Source organism: Cherax quadricarinatus, chromosome 28, assembly GCF_038502225.1.
Source record: "Cherax quadricarinatus isolate ZL_2023a chromosome 28, ASM3850222v1, whole genome shotgun sequence".
Taxonomy (NCBI): domain Eukaryota; kingdom Metazoa; phylum Arthropoda; class Malacostraca; order Decapoda; family Parastacidae; genus Cherax; species Cherax quadricarinatus.
Window position 1 is genome coordinate 1 of NC_091319.1, and position 18,220 is coordinate 18,220.

Here is an 18,220-nt window from a genome sequence, read left to right on the forward strand (position 1 = left end):
TCTCCTCCATTACATCTATTTATCAAAAAACCATGCAATACTGACACTACAAAAATAACCAGTCAAAATATACATCAACGTCTGAAGTTATGCATTTAACTTCCACTCACATTCTCGCCCATTTACTTACCAATTTTTGAGACACCAGCTCTCGATAGTTGAACTCCGGACAGGACTTCTCATTGGACTCTGCCAGTGTCAACATAATTCGCACGCTTTTAACCTTTCTATCCCTTTTCCTTTCCTTCTTGATACTTCCAAGGGTAGAAAAGGCTACCTTCTTTGGTTCCGTCATGATTCTACTAATATTTCCATTCAAATATAATATAAACAATAGATATTTAGGATGACAAACATTCAAACATTGCACCACTTTCCTTCCATCTTTCACTACTGGAGACTACACGCATGCGCAAACTTCAAAACACACATTGGCGCGAATGTAAAATACACACTTATACTATAAGTATAATTTGTTAAATATTTTGCTATAAATATCATACACTCTAATAATTACTTTTAAGAAAATAAAAGCATAGTCTATGTATTGTGTCAGGTATGCAGGAGAATTTTGTGGTGCCATATAGATTAGGACATTAACCACAATTTTTGAGTTTCTCATTCGTTTCTTTGTTCTTACTTATTATAATAAAAATATAATTACTATGATTCATACAATGCTTATGTACAAAGTTATGTGATACATCAGAGTTACAATGTATTTTTTATACTAATGTCCCTTAGCTGTTGACATCAATTGAGATGTTATTTACATTTCTAGTAAGTAAATTAAATAAATAATTAAGTTTTTTCTTCATAAGCAAGATAAATTATATAACATACGACTATAATTTAATTAAAATAAATGCTGAAAAAAATGAAGAAGGTCTCAATTGAGTGTTGTGTTGCTGGTCTCATATTGTCATCATGGCTGTACCAGGAGTGTGTCTGCAAGATTTTCCTCTGTGGTCGGGAGGACCTACACCTGGACACTTTTACAACTTTCCTGGAAATAGCAAGATGAATACAGGAAAGTCTCATACTATGTAAGTCCTGGTGTTAGGTTGATTTGTGACGGAAATAAAGCACAGTTTGACGTGGGTCATCCTAGGCTTATTGAATAATGGTAATTTTTATTTCACTTGGTAAGGGATTAATTAACATGATTGATATGCCGTATAGAAAGCCTATGGTTATGAAGAACATTAACTTATAATTACTGAATATTAATTAGCTTGTGGCTGGGTTAGTAGTACCTTTACTTACACACTGAGGGGTCCGGGATCGATCCCCGGCACAGGATTTTCTAAGTTTTAAATAAACATAGGCTTCAGCTTGAAATCTTCAGGGAGAATTGGCGCACACAGCAGAGTAAGGCTGTTTGTCATAGGCTTATGCCCAGGCGAAGTGGCAGGCCAGGGAAGGGCAGGTAGGCCAGGCGAGGGAAGGGCAGGTAGGCCAGGCCAGGGAAGGGCAGGTAGGCCAGGCCAGGGAAGGGCAGGTAGGCCAGGCCAAGGAAGGGCAGGTAGGCAATAGAAGGGCAAGTAGGCCAGGCCATAGAAGGGCAGGTAGGTCAGGCCAGGGAAGGGCAGGTAGGCCAGGGAAGGGCAGGTAGGCCAAGGAAGGGCAGGTAGGCCAAGGAAGGGCAAGTAGGCCAGGCCAGGGAAGGGCAGGTAGGCCATAGAAGGGCAAGTAGGCCAGGCCATAGAAGGGCAGATAGGCCAGGCCAGGGAAGGGCAGGTAGGCCAGGGAAGGGCAGGTAGGCCATAGAAGGGCAAGTAGGCCAGGCCATAGAAGGGCAGATAGGCCAGGCCAGGGAAGGGCAGGTAGGCCAGGGAAGGGCAGGTAGGCCAAGCCAGGGAAGGGCAGGTGTGCCAGGCCAGGGAAGGACAGGTAGGCCAGGCCAGGGAAGGGCAGGTAGGCCAGGCCAGAGAAGGGCAGGTAGGCCAGGCCAAGGAAGGGCAGGTAGGCAATAGAAGGGCAAGTAGGCCAGGCCATAGAAGGGCAGGTAGGTCAGGCCAGGGAAGGGCAGGTAGGCCAAGGAAGGGCAGGTAGGCCAAGGAAGGGCAAGTAGGCCAAGGAAGGGCAAGTAGGCCAGGCCAGGGAAGGGCAGGTAGGCCATAGAAGGGCAAGTAGGCCAGGCCATAGAAGGGCAGATAGGCCAGGCCAGGGAAGGGCAGGTAGGCCAAGCCAGGGAAGGGCAGGTGTGCCAGGCCAGGGAAAGGCAGGTAGGCCAGGCCAGGGAAGGGCAGGTAGGCCAGGGAAGGGCAGGTAGGCCATAGAAGGGCAAGTAGGCCAATCCATGGAAGGGCAGGTAGGCCAGGCTATTGAAGGGCAGGTAGGCCAGGCCAGAGAAGGGCAGGTAGGCCAGGCCAGAGAAGGGCAGGTAGGCCAGGCCAGGGAAGGGCAGGTAAGCCAGACTAGGAAAGGGCAGGTAGGCCAAGCCAAGGAAGAGCAGGTAGGCCAGGGAAGGGCAGGAAGGCCATGGAAGGGCAGGTAGGCCATGGAAGGGCTGGTAGGCCAGGGAAGGGCAAGTAGGCCAGGCCAGGGAAGGACAGGTAGGCCTGGCCAGGGAAGGACAGATAAGCCAGGCCAGGGAAGGGCATGTAGGCCAGGGAAGGGCAGGTAGGCTGTGGAAGGGCAGGTAGGCCAGGAAAGGGCAGGTAGGTCAGGCCAGGGAAGGGCAGGTAGGTCAGGCCACAGAAGGGCAGGTAGGTCAGGCCAGGGAAGGGCAGGTAGGCCAGGCCAGGGAAGGGCAGGTAGGCCAGGGAAGGGCAGGTAGGTCAGGCCAGAGAAGGGCAGGTAGGTCAGGTCAGGGAAGGGCAGGTAGACTAGGCCAGGGAAGGGTGGGTGGGCCATACCAGGGAAGGGCAGGTAGGACAGGCCAGGCCAGGGTAAGGCAGGTAGGCTAGGCCAGGGAAGGGCAGGCAGGCCATGCCAGGGAAGGGCAAGTAGGCTAGACCAGGGAAGGGCAGGTAGGCCAGACCAGGGAAGGGCAGGTAGGCCAGACCAGGGAAGGGCAGGTAGGCCAGACCAGGGAAGAGCAGGTAGGCCAGGGAAGGACTGGTAGGCTAGGCCAGGGAAGGGCAGGTAGGCCAGGTCAGGGAAGGGCAGGTAGGCCAGGCCAAGGAAGGGGCCAGACCAGGGAAGGGCAGGTAGGCCAGGCCAGGGAAGAGCGGGTAGGCCAGGCCAGGGAAGGGTGGGTAGCCCAGGCCAGGGAAGGGTGGGTAGGCCAGGCCAGGGAAGGGTGGGTAGGCCAGGCCAGGGAAGGGCAGGTAGGCCAGGCCAGGGAAGGGCGGGTAGGCCAGGCCAGGGAAGGGCGGGTAGGCCAGGCCAGGGAAGGGCAGGTAGGCCAGGCCAGAGAAGGGCAGGTAGGCCAGGCCAGGGAAGGGCGGGTAGGCCAGGCCAGGGAAGGGCAGGTAGGCCAGAGCTGGGAGAGCAGGCAGACTACAGCAGACCCATTACAGATGGGAAGATACCAAACCTTTTGCTGATACTGATTCTCATTTTAAGTAAATACTGATAAAATTAGCCAATACTATCAAAATTTACTGATACTGGTAATACTTATCAGTGCTTTTTGACCCTTATAGGTTTAGTACTTAGTTATGATTATAATAATAATTGTAATATACATTGGCACATTTCAACTAACCATATTGTTTTTATAAAAAAATTAGTTATAAATTATTCTTAACATTTGAATCCAATGACATTTTAATACAAAAATCCTGATCTGTCATTGTTAATAAATCTGTTTAAATTTGCTGCATATATAATTTGCTGTATATAATTCATTCAAGAATGAAAAAGTGATTGCTGAGAGTTGCATTTAAAATTATTGCTTCTTTTCAGGTACCCTTCAACATCAGGTACATCAGTAGTGGGTCTTGTCTATGATGGAGGAGTGATGCTTGCTGCTGATTCCCTTGGCTCATATGGATCACTGGCAAGGTTCCGGGATGTTAAGCGACTCTTCAAAGTGACTGATAAAGCAGCTTTAGCTTGTAGTGGAGATATTGCAGATTATCAGTTCATCAGGGAAGTCATAGAACAAAAAGTGTAAGTGTTGTATAGTACTGAGGAAGTTATATATTTTCATCTTTTGGCACAAAGTTCAGCCCTAGTAAAGAATGATTTGATGCTTGATGGTGAAAGTTTGTTTCATTGAACATGTTTTCCATTAATTAACTTGTTCCCCACTTTCATGGGTTGTGGAGGCAAATTCCTCTTGGTAGCAGCTTCTCCATCCTATTCATTGCTACATTGTATGCTTGATTCTCCTTTGTCTTCTCACATCATATCAGTTCACCTTTATAGCCTTGTACACTTTTCTTCAACTGCTTTTCCACTTCATGTCTTAACACCTGCTTTCATTAAAAAAACATAAGACACAATATACTGTATAAAAATACTGTAAATTCATTCTCAACAGAATTTCAAATAATTTTTGTAGCACTTTATTCATAATAAATTTTTAGTATACCAAGTACTGTACAACAGTATCTAGTAAATCCTAATTTGCAGAGATCCCATATTCATGTATGGGAAGAATTGAAATTCGAGAATCTTCACCAGATATGATAGTTCCCTTCCCCTCTTTTCCTTTCTCTTTTTCTTTTCTCTCACTGTATCTCTCTCTCTCTCTCTATCTCCTTATTTTTTTAACAGGATTTGACAAGGTTAGGTTAAGGATCCCTAGCTTTATTGAAAAGCTATTTACAAGCTAAGGATTTCTAACTTTATTGACAAGCTAAGAGCTGTTACATACATCAGCTCATTTGAAAGCATTTTTATTGTTATGAAACATACAAGTAGGGAACAGGATGAGGGTTGGAGCCATCTGTGGGCCAGCATTTTCATTTGATCAACTGACTTTATCTTGTTGACATCATAATACTGTACGAATGTGTTCCAAACCCGAGTCATCCTGGGGATAAATGATCTCAGATGAAGTGATGTTCTGGAGAAGGGTAGAGCCAGAGTGAAGTTGCTGCTTTCTGCCCATCTTGTGGTATAAAAGCTTGCTTCTCTGTCCTCGAAGTGGATCCAAGTGTGGTACTTTGACAATGTTGGCCTTGTAGATGAATGGTTCAGAGAACCGACAGGTTGATAAATTAGACACATGTGCAACACTTCGGAGTGTGGAAATTAGGAGAAGGTGTGGAGTTAATAAAAGTATTAGTCAGAGGGCAGAAGAGGGGTTGTTGAGGTGGTTTGGTCATTTAGAGAGAATGGATCAAAGTAGAATGACATGGAAAGTATATAAATCTATAGGGGAAGGAAGGCGGGGTAGGGGTCGTCCTCGAAAGGGTTGGAGAGAGGGGGTAAAGGAGGTTTTGTGGGCAAGGGGCTTGGACTTCCAGCAAGCGTGCATGAGCGTGTTAGATAGGAGTGAATGGAGACGAATGGTACTTGGAACCTGACGATCTGTTGGAGTGTGAGCAGGGTAATATTTAGTGAAGGGATTCAGGGAAACCGGTTATTTTCATATAGTCGGACTTGAGTCCTGGAAATGGGAAGTACAATGCCTGCACTTTAAAGGAGGGGTTTGGGATATTGGCAGTTTGGAGGGATATGTTGTGTGTCTTTATATGTGTATGCTTCTGGACTGTTGTATTCTGAGCACCTCTGCAAAAACAGTGATAATGTGCGAGTGTGGTGAAAGTGTTGAATGATGATGAAAGTATTTTCTTTTTGGGGATTTTCTTTCTTTTTTTTTGGGTCACCCTGCCTCGGTGGGAAACGGCCGACTTGTTGAAAAAAAAAAAAAAGTTCAACACTTGGGTATCTTTAACGAGGAGACGTTTTGCCACACAGTGGCTTCATCAGTCCATACAAAGGAGAATCTTGAAGAACAGGAGTATGAGGTAATCAGTCCCTCAGCCTTGAGTCGATGTAATCATCTGCCTACAGTGTATAAGCCACTTCTTCACACATGCGCTGTTTTCTTTTCAAGATTGATGGTTCTAATTATCCATCCTATTATTTTCCTAGCAGGTGCGGTAGATACATTGTTGTGGTGTTTGAAGGCGAGATCCTCTGACATTATCATTCCCAGGGCCTTCACATTACTTTTTTGCTTTATTGTATGGTTAGAATTTGTTGTAAAACCTGATACAGTTTTAATTTCCTCAAGTTTTCCATATCTGAGTGGTTGAAATTTCTTTTCATTAAACTTCATATTGTTTTAAGTGGGCCATTTGAAGATTTGGTTGATGTCCACTCGGAGTCTTGCAGTATCTTTGATGGAGAACACTGTCATGGCAATTTGGGTGTCAGCTTACATCTTCCTGTTATTCCTTTATTATGCATTTTGTGTGCTATTACACCGTGGTCAAACTTGTCGAAGGTTTGTGTGAAGTCTGTGTATACTACATCTGCATTTTGTTTATCCTCTATAACATCCAGGATTTTGTCATAGTGGTCCAGTAGCTGGGACAGGCAGGAGTGGCCTACTCTAAACCTGTGTTGCCCTGGGTTGTGTAATTGATGGGTATCTAGGTGGTTGGCAGTCTTGCTTCTTAGAACCCTTTCAAAGATTTTTATGGTATGGGATGATAGTGCAATCAGTCTAGTTCTTTGCAATTGCTTTACTGCCACTTTCGTAGAGTGGGGCTATGTCTCTTGTTTTTAGTGAGTGTTCAACATAATTTATTGTTAAGATTACATTATGGAAAGGTGTTTTTTAACAGTAACTTTGAATTGGTTGGTAGATAGAGGGAGACTGGAGTTTTCAGGTAGAGAGTTCAGTATTTTAGGTCCTATTATCCTTTTTGTCTGCTATTATGTCCATGAGTTCTGTTGCAACTATCAAGAAAGGGTCTCAGGGCAGGATTGACATTAGAATTTATTGTCCTATATATGTAGCATGTACAGTAGTATGAGTGAATTTTATGTATATAACTAGATTTAGGTTTCTGAAGGGAGAGCGTGTTGTATGGCAGTAGACTGGGTGATCATTCATACTGCCGCTCTGTTGTCATTATTGGTTTAAGGTGATTTGTTGTAGTGGGTCCTCAGTTATAAATGGCATAGGTGAGGTAGGGATAGATTAGAGACTAGTGCAATGTAAGTAGTGGTAGTAGGTTGGTAGACAGCAACCACCCAGGAAAGTACTACCGTCCTGCGAGATGACTGTGAAACAGAAACCTGTAACTGTTTTGCATGATGGTAGGATTGCTGGTTTCTTTTTCTGTCTCATAAACACGCTAGATAACAGGGATATCTTGCTACTCCTACTTACACTTTGGTCACACTTCACAGACACGCACATGCATATATATACACATACATCTAGGTTTTTCTCCTTTTTCTAAATAGCTCTTGTTCTTTATTTCTTCTATTGTCCATGGGGAAGTGGAAAAGAATCTTTCCTCCGTAAGCCATGCGTATCGTATGAGGCGACTAAAATGCCGGGAGCAATGGGCTAGTAACCCCTTCTCCTGTAGACATTTACTAAAAAAGAGAAGAAAAAATTATAAAACTGGGATGCTTGAATGTGTGTGGATGTAGTGCGGATGACAAGAAACAGATGATTGCTGATGTTATGAATGAAAAGAAGTTGGATGTCCTGGCCCTAAGCGAAACAAAGCTGAAGGGGGTAGGGGAGTTTCAGTGGGGGGAAATAAATGGGATTAAATCTGGAGTATCTGAGAGAGTTAGAGCAAAGGAAGGGGTAGCAGTAATGTTGAATGATCAGTTATGGAAGGAGAAAAGAGAATATGAATGTGTAAATTCAAGAATTATGTGGATTAAAGTAAAGGTTGGATGCGAGAAGTGGGTCATAATAAGCGTGTATGCACCTGGAGAAGAGAGGAATGCAGAGGAGAGAGAGAGATTTTGGGAGATGTTAAGTGAATGTATAGGAGCCTTTGAACCAAGTGAGAGAGTAATTGTGGTAGGGGACCTGAATGCTAAAGTAGGAGAAACTTTTAGAGAGGGTGTGGTAGGTAAGTTTGGGGTGCCAGGTGTAAATGATAATGGGAGCCCTTTGATTGAACTTTGTATAGAAAGGGGTTTAGTTATAGGTAATACATATTTTAAGAAAAAGAGGATAAATAAGTATACAAGATATGATGTAGGGCGAAATGACAGTAGTTTGTTGGATTATGTATTAGTAGATAAAAGACTGTTGAGTAGACTTCAGGATGTACATGTTTATAGAGGGGCCACAGATATATCAGATCACTTTCTAGTTGTAGCTACACTGAGAGTAAAAGGTAGATGGGATACAAGGAGAATAGAAACATCAGGGAAGAGAGAGGTGAAGGTTTATAAACTAAAAGAGGAGGCAGTTAGGGTAAGATATAAACAGCTATTGGAGGATAGATGGGCAAATGAGAGCATAGGCAATGGGGTCAAAGAGGTATGGGGTAGGTTTAAAAATGTAGTGTTAGAGTGTTCAGCAGAAGTTTGTGGTTACAGGAAAGTGGGTGCGGGAGGGAAGAGGAGCGATTGGTGGAATGATGATGTAAAGAGAGTAGTAAGGGAGAAAAAGTTAGCATATGAGAAGTTTTTACAAAGTAGAAGTGATGCAAGGAGGGAAGAGTATATGGAGAAAAAGAGAGAGGTTAAGAGAGTGGTGAAGCAATGTAAAAAGAGAGCAAATGAGAGAGTGGGTGAGATGTTATCAACAAATTTTGTTGAAAATAAGAAAAAGTTTTGGAGTGAGATTAACAAGTTAAGGAAGCCTAGAGAACAAATGAATTTGTCAGTTAAAAATAGGAGAGGAGAGTTATTAAATGGAGAGTTAGAGGTATTGGGAAGATGGAGGGAATATTTTGAGGAATTGTTAAATGTTGATGAAGATAGGGAAGCTGTGATTTCGTATATAGGGCAAGGAGGAATAACAGCTTATAGGAGTGAGGAAGAGCCAGTTGTGAGTGTGGGGGAAGTTCGTGAGGCAGTAGGTAAAATGAAAGGGGGTAAGGCAGCCGGGATTGATGGGATAAAGATAGAAATGTTAAAAGCAGGTGGGGATATAGTTTTGGAGTGATTGGTGCGATTATTTAATAAATGTATGGAAGAGGGTAAGGTACCTAGGGATTGGCAGAGAGCATGCATAGTTCCTTTGTATAAAGGCAAAGGGGACAAAAGAGAGTGCAAAAATTATAGGGGGATAAGTCTGTTGGGTATACCTGGTAAAGTGTATGGTAGAGTTATTATTGAAAGAATTAAGAGTAAGACGGAGAATAGGATAGCAGATGAACAAGGAGGCTTTAGGAAAGGTAGGGGGTGTGTGGACCAGGTGTTTACAGTGAAACATATAAGTGAACAGTATTTAGATAAGGCTAAAGAGGTCTTTGTGGCATTTATGGATTTGGAAAAGGCGTATGACAGGGTGGATAGGGGGGCAATGTGGCAGATGTTGCAGGTGTATGGTGTAGGAGGTAGGTTACTGAAAGCAGTGAAGAGTTTTTACGAAGATAGTGCGGCTCAAGTTGGAGTATGTAGGAAAGAGGGAAATTATTTCCCAGTAAAAGTAGGCCTTAGACAAGTATGTGTGATGTCACCGTGGTTGTTTAATATATTTATAGATGGGGTTGTAAGAGAAGTAAATGCGAGGGTCTTGGCAAGAGGCGTGGAGTTAAAAGATAAAGAATCACACATAAAGTGGGAGTTGTCTCAGTTGCTCTTTGCTGATGACACTGTGCTCTTGGGAGATTCTGAAGAGAAGTTGCAGAGATTGGTGGATGAATTTGGTAGGGTGTGCAAAAGAAGAAAATTAGAAGTGAATACAGGAAAGAGTAAGGTTATGAGGATAACAAAGATTAGGTGGTGAAAGATTGGATATTAGATTGGAGGGAGAGAGTATGGAGGAGGTGAATGTATTCAGATATTTGGGAGTGGACATGTCAGCGGATGGGTCTATGAAAGATGAGGTGAATCATAGAATTGATGAGGGGAAAAGGGTGAGTGGTGCACTTAGGAGTCTGTGGAGACAAAGAACTTTGTCCTTGGAGGCAAAGAGGGGAATGTATGAGAGTATAGTTTTACCAACGCTCTTATATGGGTGTGAAGCATGGGTGATGAATGTTGCAGCGAGGAGAAGGCTGGAGGCAGTGGAGATGTCATGTCTGAGGGCAATGTGTGGTGTGAATATAATGCAGAGAATTCGTAGTTTGGAAGTTAGGAGGAGGTGCGGGATTACCAAAACTATTGTCCAGAGGGCTGAGGAAGGGTTGTTGAGGTGGTTCAGACATGTAGAGAGAATGGAGCGAAACAGAGTGACTTCAAGAGTGTATCAGTCTGTAGTGGAAGGAAGGCGAGGTAGGGGTCGGCCTAGGAAAGGTTGGAGGGAAGGGGTAAAGGAGGTTTTGTGTGCGAGGGGCTTGGACTTCCAGCAGGCATGCGTGAGCGTGTTTGATAGGAGTGAATGGAGACAAATGGTTTTTAATACTTGACGTGCTGTTGGAGTGTGAGCAAAGTAACATTTATGAAGGGGTTCAGGGAAACCGGGAGGCCGGACTTGAGTCCTGGAGATGGGAAGTACAGTGCCTGCACTCTGAAGGAGGGGTGTTAATGTTACAGTTTAAAAACTGTAGTGTAAAGCACCCTTCTGGCAAGACAGTGATGAAGTGAATGATGGTGAAAGTTTTTCTTTTTCGGGCCACCCTGCCTTGGTGGGAATCGGCCAGTGTGATAATAAATAATATCTTGGAGAGGATGCCAACTGATTTGGATACTTTTTTTTTTGTTTTTGTAATGTGTTGAATGTGGGTGTTGACTAGGAACAGACCTAGGAATTTTCCTCCATTTTATTTAGCAATGGGAGGGCCATTAACCCGTAAACGGTCCAAGCAGATCTACGTTCACATGTGTAGTGCTACAAAAGTAGATCTACGTTTTTTTTTTTACATATTTTCAAATATAACAAAAAAAAAGTAGATCAAAGTTTTTTACACATTTTCAAATGTAAAAAAAACAAAAAGATCTACTTTTTTTACATACTTTCAAATGTTGAAAAAATGTATATATACGTTTGGACTGTTTATGGGTTAATTATGACATTTAGTTGGACATTTGTAGCTCTGTTCCCAAAGATCATGTAGAAGGTCTTGTCACTGTTAAGCATGACTTTATTGGTAGTGTTTTAAGAGTTCTTTATTAACAGTGTTGTTGAGAGAATTCACATTTGGTGTGGGAGATGACACTGTTTGGCTCTATTTATTTACAGTAATTTTAATAGTAACAAACTGCTTGATAAGGCAGATTTATTACAACTTATATTTTGTTGATTTACAGTCGTGATGATGTATGTGGTGGATACACACGTGAGCTTAATGCTGGAGCACTACACTGTTGGCTTACTAGGGTACTTTACAATCGTCGTAGTAGATTTGACCCTCTTTGGCTAGAGTGTGTTGTAGCTGGTTACAAGGATGACGAACCGTAAGTTGAAGTTTCATGTTTAAGTTATTTATTTTGTAGATCTTCATTTATTTCAGGAACTTAATCCTAGAAATAATTTTCATTCAAAATTTGCCTCCAAAATATTTCCTTCTGGTAAAAAACTAGGAAGCATGTTTATGTACATAATGCCAAATACAGCTGAGAGTGTCCTCATTACTCAGATTTACAACATCGAAGATTCTCCCCCCCCCCCCCCCCCCCCCCCCCCCCCCAAAAAAAAAAATAAGTTTTGAAAATTACCCAGCGTTGTTGGAGGTCGAAGGTTATATAAGAACACAAGAAAAAAGGAGCACTGCGCCAAGTCTGCGATTAGTATACGAAGCATAAAAAAAATCCTGCCTCATGCAGTGCTTGATGGGAAAAGCCTAAAATGGCAGTGTGTGGTAAATGTGAGGCCTAGAAAAATTGTATAATATGCATTGTGTACTAGTACAGTGGACACAGTTGAAAGGTCAATGGACCTCTCATAAACAGATAACAGTTTCTGACCAAAAAATTACCTGGACAAACATTGTCATTATGGGACACAGTAGACAAAAGTCCATAACTCTGCATTTTGTCTGTAGTGAGTGTCATGTTTTTCTTCTGAAGTATTGAGCCAAGTCCACTAACTCTGTCATTTGATCTTTGCTCTGCTGCTCATAGGCTAGCAGTGCATATGAATGTAGAATTTAACCCTTAAACTGTCCAAACGTAGCAGTGCATATGAATGTAGAATTTAACCCTTAAACTATCCAAACGTAGATCTACAGTAGTACTGCTAACGCTCTGAACGTAAATCTATGTTTAATTTTTCATGCCTTCAAATTTGGCATGATAGGCCTGAGTCGCCTAGACATGAGAGAATGTGTCTGAGCACTCAGTGTGCGTATTATGAAAAAAATTGGGATGCCACGGTACTGCATGGTACCTCCAGTTAGTTTCAGCTCCATCTTGAGTCAGCATCATGGCAAACCCCTGTGATTCATTCATGCCTCCACTCCCGTCTCTCCTCCTGCTCCCCCCACGCCCCATGCCACAGGTCCACCCTGCACCATGTGATCATGAATGGAACTGGACAGAAAGTACACCATTCCACTGGCATCATCCTCTCAGTTTTGATGCTAGTGGAAGTGGCATCATGCCAGAATGTTCCATCACAAATGAATCTCCAGAGTTAGACTATTTCCAACTATACTTTGATGAGCCTATAATGAACCTGATTGTTCCCCAGACCAACATGTACTACCACTATACAATGAACAACACAGAGGTTGCAGCATCGTCATGGCTGCACAGGTGGAAAGATGTAACTGTGGCTGAAATGTATTTATTCCTTGGCACTGTCATGCTTATGCCACATACATATAAGAACAATATAACACACTACTGGTCCACAGACTACATCATCAGTATACTCCAGTCTTCCATGACCTCCTTCCCTGCAACAGATTCACTCTGTTGCTACGAATGTTGCACTTCTCGGACAGGAATACGCCCAACAGAAATGACCTCCTATACAAAATCAGAGAATTGTTTATGTATCTGATTCAAAAATTCACTGCCTACTTTTATCCATTCAGGAACTTTGTTGTGATGAGTCCTTGATTCTGTTCAAGGAATGACTGTCATTGAAACAATGTATACCAAGCAAACGCAATTGCTTTGGTTTAAAAAACTCTTTGTGTGTGACTGTGAGACTGGTATTGTGTTGGATGTCATCTACACAGGGAAAAATATACTCAATGATACCAGGTGCATGTTGGGCATTTCTGGGTATGTTGTTCTCAAGATGGTGGAGCCTTACCTTGGCAAGGGTCATACATTGTTCACAGACAACTGGTATACAAGCCCTATGCTTGCTGATTTTCTCTGTGTGAACAGTACTGATATATGTGGAACAGTGAGAAGAAATAGAAAACACATGCCAAGGTTCACTGGTGGCATTGCTGATGGTGCAGTGCAAGCGTTTCGTACCAATGACATTATGGCAATGACCTGGCATGACAAATTGGGCGTGACGTTGCTGTCAACCATTCGCAGAAACGAGATGGTACAAACAGAGTGAACACGGACACCAGTGAACATATTGTAAAGCCAGCTGCTGTCGTTGACTATACAAACAATATGCGACTAGTTGACAAGTGTGACATGCAATTAGGGTTTGTTGACTGTGTGCATAGGAGTCGCAAGTAGTATATGAAAGTGTTTTTCCATCTTGTAGACATTGCAATGCTCAGTGCCTTCAACATGTATGAAATAAAGACTGGGAAGCGACAACGCTATGCGGAATTCACCTTCAGTGTCATAAAGCAGATAGTAAAAAAAGTATGGTACCACACCTGTACAGTGGACAAATTCATCTATAAGTGTGAACATGTGTGTTTGTGACAGTATGATTACTAATTCAGTACCAAACATTTGTGTCTCAACAACAGTTGGTTATGAAATCAAAAGATCTGCAACAAAACATTGTTATCATAACATAAAAACAACGAAAATTACAAAAGAATTGAAAAAAAAAACGATAAATCTTTAATATTTCTGCAAGCGGCAGCACTCCATGTTGCCATCACCTGAGCATTCAGCACCAACTTCGTGGGCTTATATCTCAGTAAGTAGTGACCCTAAAAAAAAATTTTTTTATCTTATAACATGTAGAACAACGTTGTCTTTTTTTTTTTTTTCTTCTTTTTTTTTCTAAAAAAAAATATTCTGAGCGCTGGGCGAGAAAATGTAGATCTGTGTTTGGACAGTTTAAGGGTTAAAGCAAGTGATGATTAGCTTTGGCGGTTCCATAATTGTTGTGGCATGAGTAGTGTGAAGACTTATTGCGAAGCTGGTAGTGCACCCATGGGCAAAGTTGAGTTGTTTATGTTAGTGTTTAATGATATGATAGAGGGTGAGAAACTGTTACCTCAGCTGTACAATGCTGATGAAACTGGTTTCTTTTTAGGTTTGCTCCCTTCCAACACACTAGCCTTTCAGCATGAAGATAGAACACCAGGCTGTAAGCTCAGCAGAGACTGCTTCTCAGTGTTATGCTGTGCTGATGCTGATAGTTATTGCCATATAAAACTGACAGTCTCAGCACAGCCTCATTCTTTAAAGGAAAGTGATGATGATGACAAAGAGGAGATTGAGTCCACTGCAGCTGCCAGTTGTAGGAGATGCAATTGGTGTTCTTATCAGGTACACTCACCTCTCAGACAAAAATGAAGGGAAGGCCCATTAATGTTTTCTCAGTCATCTAAGTCTTCTCAGACCTGTACATTTCAGCCATTCACATTATTTTCACTAGTAGAGCTTTAGCCCCTTGACTGTCAAAACCCCAAACCCCGAGGTGTCTTCTGGTGTCGAAAATTAAAAAAAAAAAAATAATAATTTATTCTTATGAAATGATAGAGAATCTTTTCCTGATGGTAATGACACCAAAAAAAAAAAAACGAAATTTGATGGAAAACTTACGGAATTACGCTCCCACAAAGTTAGCGACTTCGGCAATATTTACGAATCGGCAATTTCGCCCACTTTGAGCCCTATTTTCGGGTAATTATATTGTTCCAGTCAACAAAGCTCGTATCTATTTCTTTAGAACTCCATTTGTTCTATCGACTGAGTACAAGAAACTGCCCATTTACCGATTTTAACTACCCAATAACGTGGTCAGAAATTTGCAATTTGGCCAATTTCATGCAAATTAAAAAAAATATGCCAATTTCAAAATAGGGTCCAGAATGAACAGTGCAGACATTCCTGGCTCTAAAATATCATTTTCTTTGTTCATCAGTCATGTCTCCAGGCCCCTCTGATATTACTCTTGCTTTCTATTTTGAATTTTTATTCAAACAAAAAATAGAAGATTTACTGTTATGTAGACTACTGCAATATTGTAATAATTGTATAAATAATGTCAACCCATTCATGACTGCATATTAGAATGGCTAGTTGGACATTTATTGGACAATGACATCAATATATAAATAACAAAAAGGCACAATACCGTGACTGGAACGATACACAAATAACCCGCACATTGACTTTGTCAATGGTCCAAGTCGGACCGAAACGTCGTCGTAAGCTTCTGTCTTTTATGTGCGGGTTATTTGTGTATACAATGACATCATTTGTTTACTTTTGAACATCAGCAAAAATCAAACATTTACCCTATTTGAACTCCAGTTCAAGGTTCTTTTCATAGTAAAACCAAACAAAATCACCTGTAATTCTATAATATGTTTTCCATTCTATCAAATGAGACCAAGAAAATGAGAATACAACCATAAATACTATACGAAAATACACCACAAAGTCTGCGTTTTAATCCAAAAAAAACGGTCTTTTTTTTTTCTCTCATTATGCGCTGCATGCTGCAGGATTTTTTTTATATGGTGCACACTGACCACACAGACTCATTCTCTCACATGTGGGCCTACCAGCTTTCTCCTGCTTGATTTGAAGATGCTAGAATTTTTGAGTGTGTATACATCAAACACGATGGCTCGTAAAATGTATATATATAACCGAAACAGTCAAAGGGTTAAGTCTTTCAGGGTTTCCGACGTACTAGTACAGCTTACACACCAGGGTTATTGATGTACTAGTATGCCTAAATTCTAGCGCCTTCAAATCTAGCGATAGAAAGCTGGTAGGCCTACATATGAAAGAATGGGTCTATGTGGTTAGTGTGTGCAGTATAAAAAAAATCCTGCAGCACACAGTGCATAACGAGAAAGAAAAAACTGACCGTGTTTTTGGTTTAAAACAGTGACTTTGCACTGTATTTTCTTATGGTATTTATGGTTGTATTCTAGTTTTCCTGGTCCCATTTTATAGAATGGAAGACATATTACAGAAATTGAGAGGATTTTGATTGGTTTCACAATAAAAAGTACCTTGAGATTGAGCTCAAAGTAGCAAAAATGTTCGAATTTTGCCAAAGTTCAAAAGTAAACAAATAATGCTACGCGTCCAATACACGTCAACTGGTGAGTCTAATATTCTTTCACAAGTGCGCTGATATTATTTATACCATTTCTACACTAATGCAGTAGTCTGCATAACAGTAAATCTTCTATTTTTTGTGAGAATAAAAAATCAAAGTGGAAAGCAAAAGAAATGTAAGAGGGGCCTAGGGATGTGACTAATGAACAGAGGAAATGTTATTTTAGTGCTATGAATGTCTGTCTTGTTTATTCTGAACCCTATTTGGAAAGTGGTATCTTTTGAAATTTGTTTGAAATTGGCAAAATTGCTAATTTGTGACCACTTTATTGGATAGTTGAAATTGGTAAATGGGTGGTTTCTTGTACTCATTCGATAGAAAAAATAGAGTTCTAGCAAAATAGTTATGATTTTTGTCAACTAGTGCACTGGAATTGGCCGAAAATAGGGCTCAAATTCGGCGAAATCGCCGTTGCGTTAACATCGTTGAGACAGCTAACTTTGCTAGAGCATAATTCCGTAAGTTTTCCATCAAATTTCATACTTTTGGTGTCATTATGATCAGAAAAAGATTCTCTATCTTTTCTTTTTTTTTTTTTTTTTTTTTTTTTTTTTTTTTTTTTTTTTTTTCTCAAAAAAAAAAATCGACCCTGAGAACAAGTGTAGGAGAGGGCCTCTCGACCCTGAAAGGGTTAAAACTTCTCTGACTCAGAATAAAGGTTAATCTGAGTCACTACTATCTATCATGGCACTTTAAGCCTCATTTCTCCACCTTTAGAAGATAAGTAAAATTACTGTAAATTACAGTGGAACCTCGGTTGTCGACCACATTACTTGTCAAACAAATCAGATTTTGAACGAGGAATTAGAGAAAAATGTCCTGGTTTTTTGTACGTTCTCTTGGTTGTCAACCAACAACGCGAATGGCTCGGGTCGTGCTCACGGAATGTGCACTGGATGATGAATTGACAGCATTGGTCTGAGTCAAAGCTGGTAGGGGTTGGTTTGATCATTTTAAAAAAAGAAGTGGCACTCATAGTGTGGCTAGACATGGGGAGGCTGCCAGTGCTGACAAAGTAGCTGTTGAAAAATATGTAACTGAATTCCAAGAATACATAGAGGCTGAGGGGTTTGTCCCCCAACAAGTGTTAACCTTTTGGGGGTTTCGGCCGTACTAGTACGGCTTAGGACCCAGGGTTTTTGACGTACTAGTACGCCTAAATTCTAGCGCCCTCAAATCTAGTGGGAGAATGCTGGTAGGCCTACATATGAAAGAATGGGTCTATGTGGTCAGTGTGTGCAGTATAAAAAAAAATCCTGCAGCACACAGTGCATAATGAGAAAAAAAAAAACTTTGACCGTGTTTTTGGAATAAAACAGCGACTTTGCACTGTATTTTTGTATGGTGTTTATTGTTGTATTCTAGTTTTCATGGTCTCATTTTATAGAATGGAAGACATATTACAGAATTTATTTTTTTATTTATTATCACACTGGCCGATTCCCACCAAGGCAGGGTGGCCCGAAAAAGAAAAACTTTCACCATCATTCACTCCATCACTGTCTTGCCAGAAGGGTGCTTTACACTACAGTTTTTAAACTGCAACATTAACACCCCTCCTTCAGAGTGCAGGCACTGTACTTCCCATCTCCAGGACTCAAGTCCGGCCTGCCGGTTTCCCTGAATATTACAGAAATTGAGATGATTTTGACTGGTTTTACAATGAAAAGTACCTTGAAATTGAGCTCAAAGTAGCAGAAATGTTTGATTTTTACCAAAGTTCAAAAGTAAACAAATCATGCCAAGCATCCAATACACGTCAACTGGTGAGTCTAATATTCTTTCACAAGTGCGCTGATATTATTTATACCATTTCTACAC

General features: G+C 41.5%; 1 protein-coding gene across 1 annotated transcript in view; it reads left to right on the forward strand.

Moving 5' to 3' along the window:
* Positions 1 to 887: 887 nt before the first annotated feature.
* Prosbeta7 (proteasome subunit beta type-4) overlaps positions 888 to 18,220 on the forward strand; it is a 40,523-nt gene continuing 23,190 nt past the window's right edge. Inside the window, exons 1-3 of the mRNA XM_070089269.1 lie at positions 888 to 1,046; positions 3,856 to 4,062; positions 11,248 to 11,394. Of these exons, the coding sequence (XP_069945370.1) occupies positions 928 to 1,046; positions 3,856 to 4,062; positions 11,248 to 11,394 (473 nt within the window). The 5' untranslated portion in view covers positions 888 to 927. The remainder of the gene's footprint in view (positions 1,047 to 3,855; positions 4,063 to 11,247; positions 11,395 to 18,220) is intronic.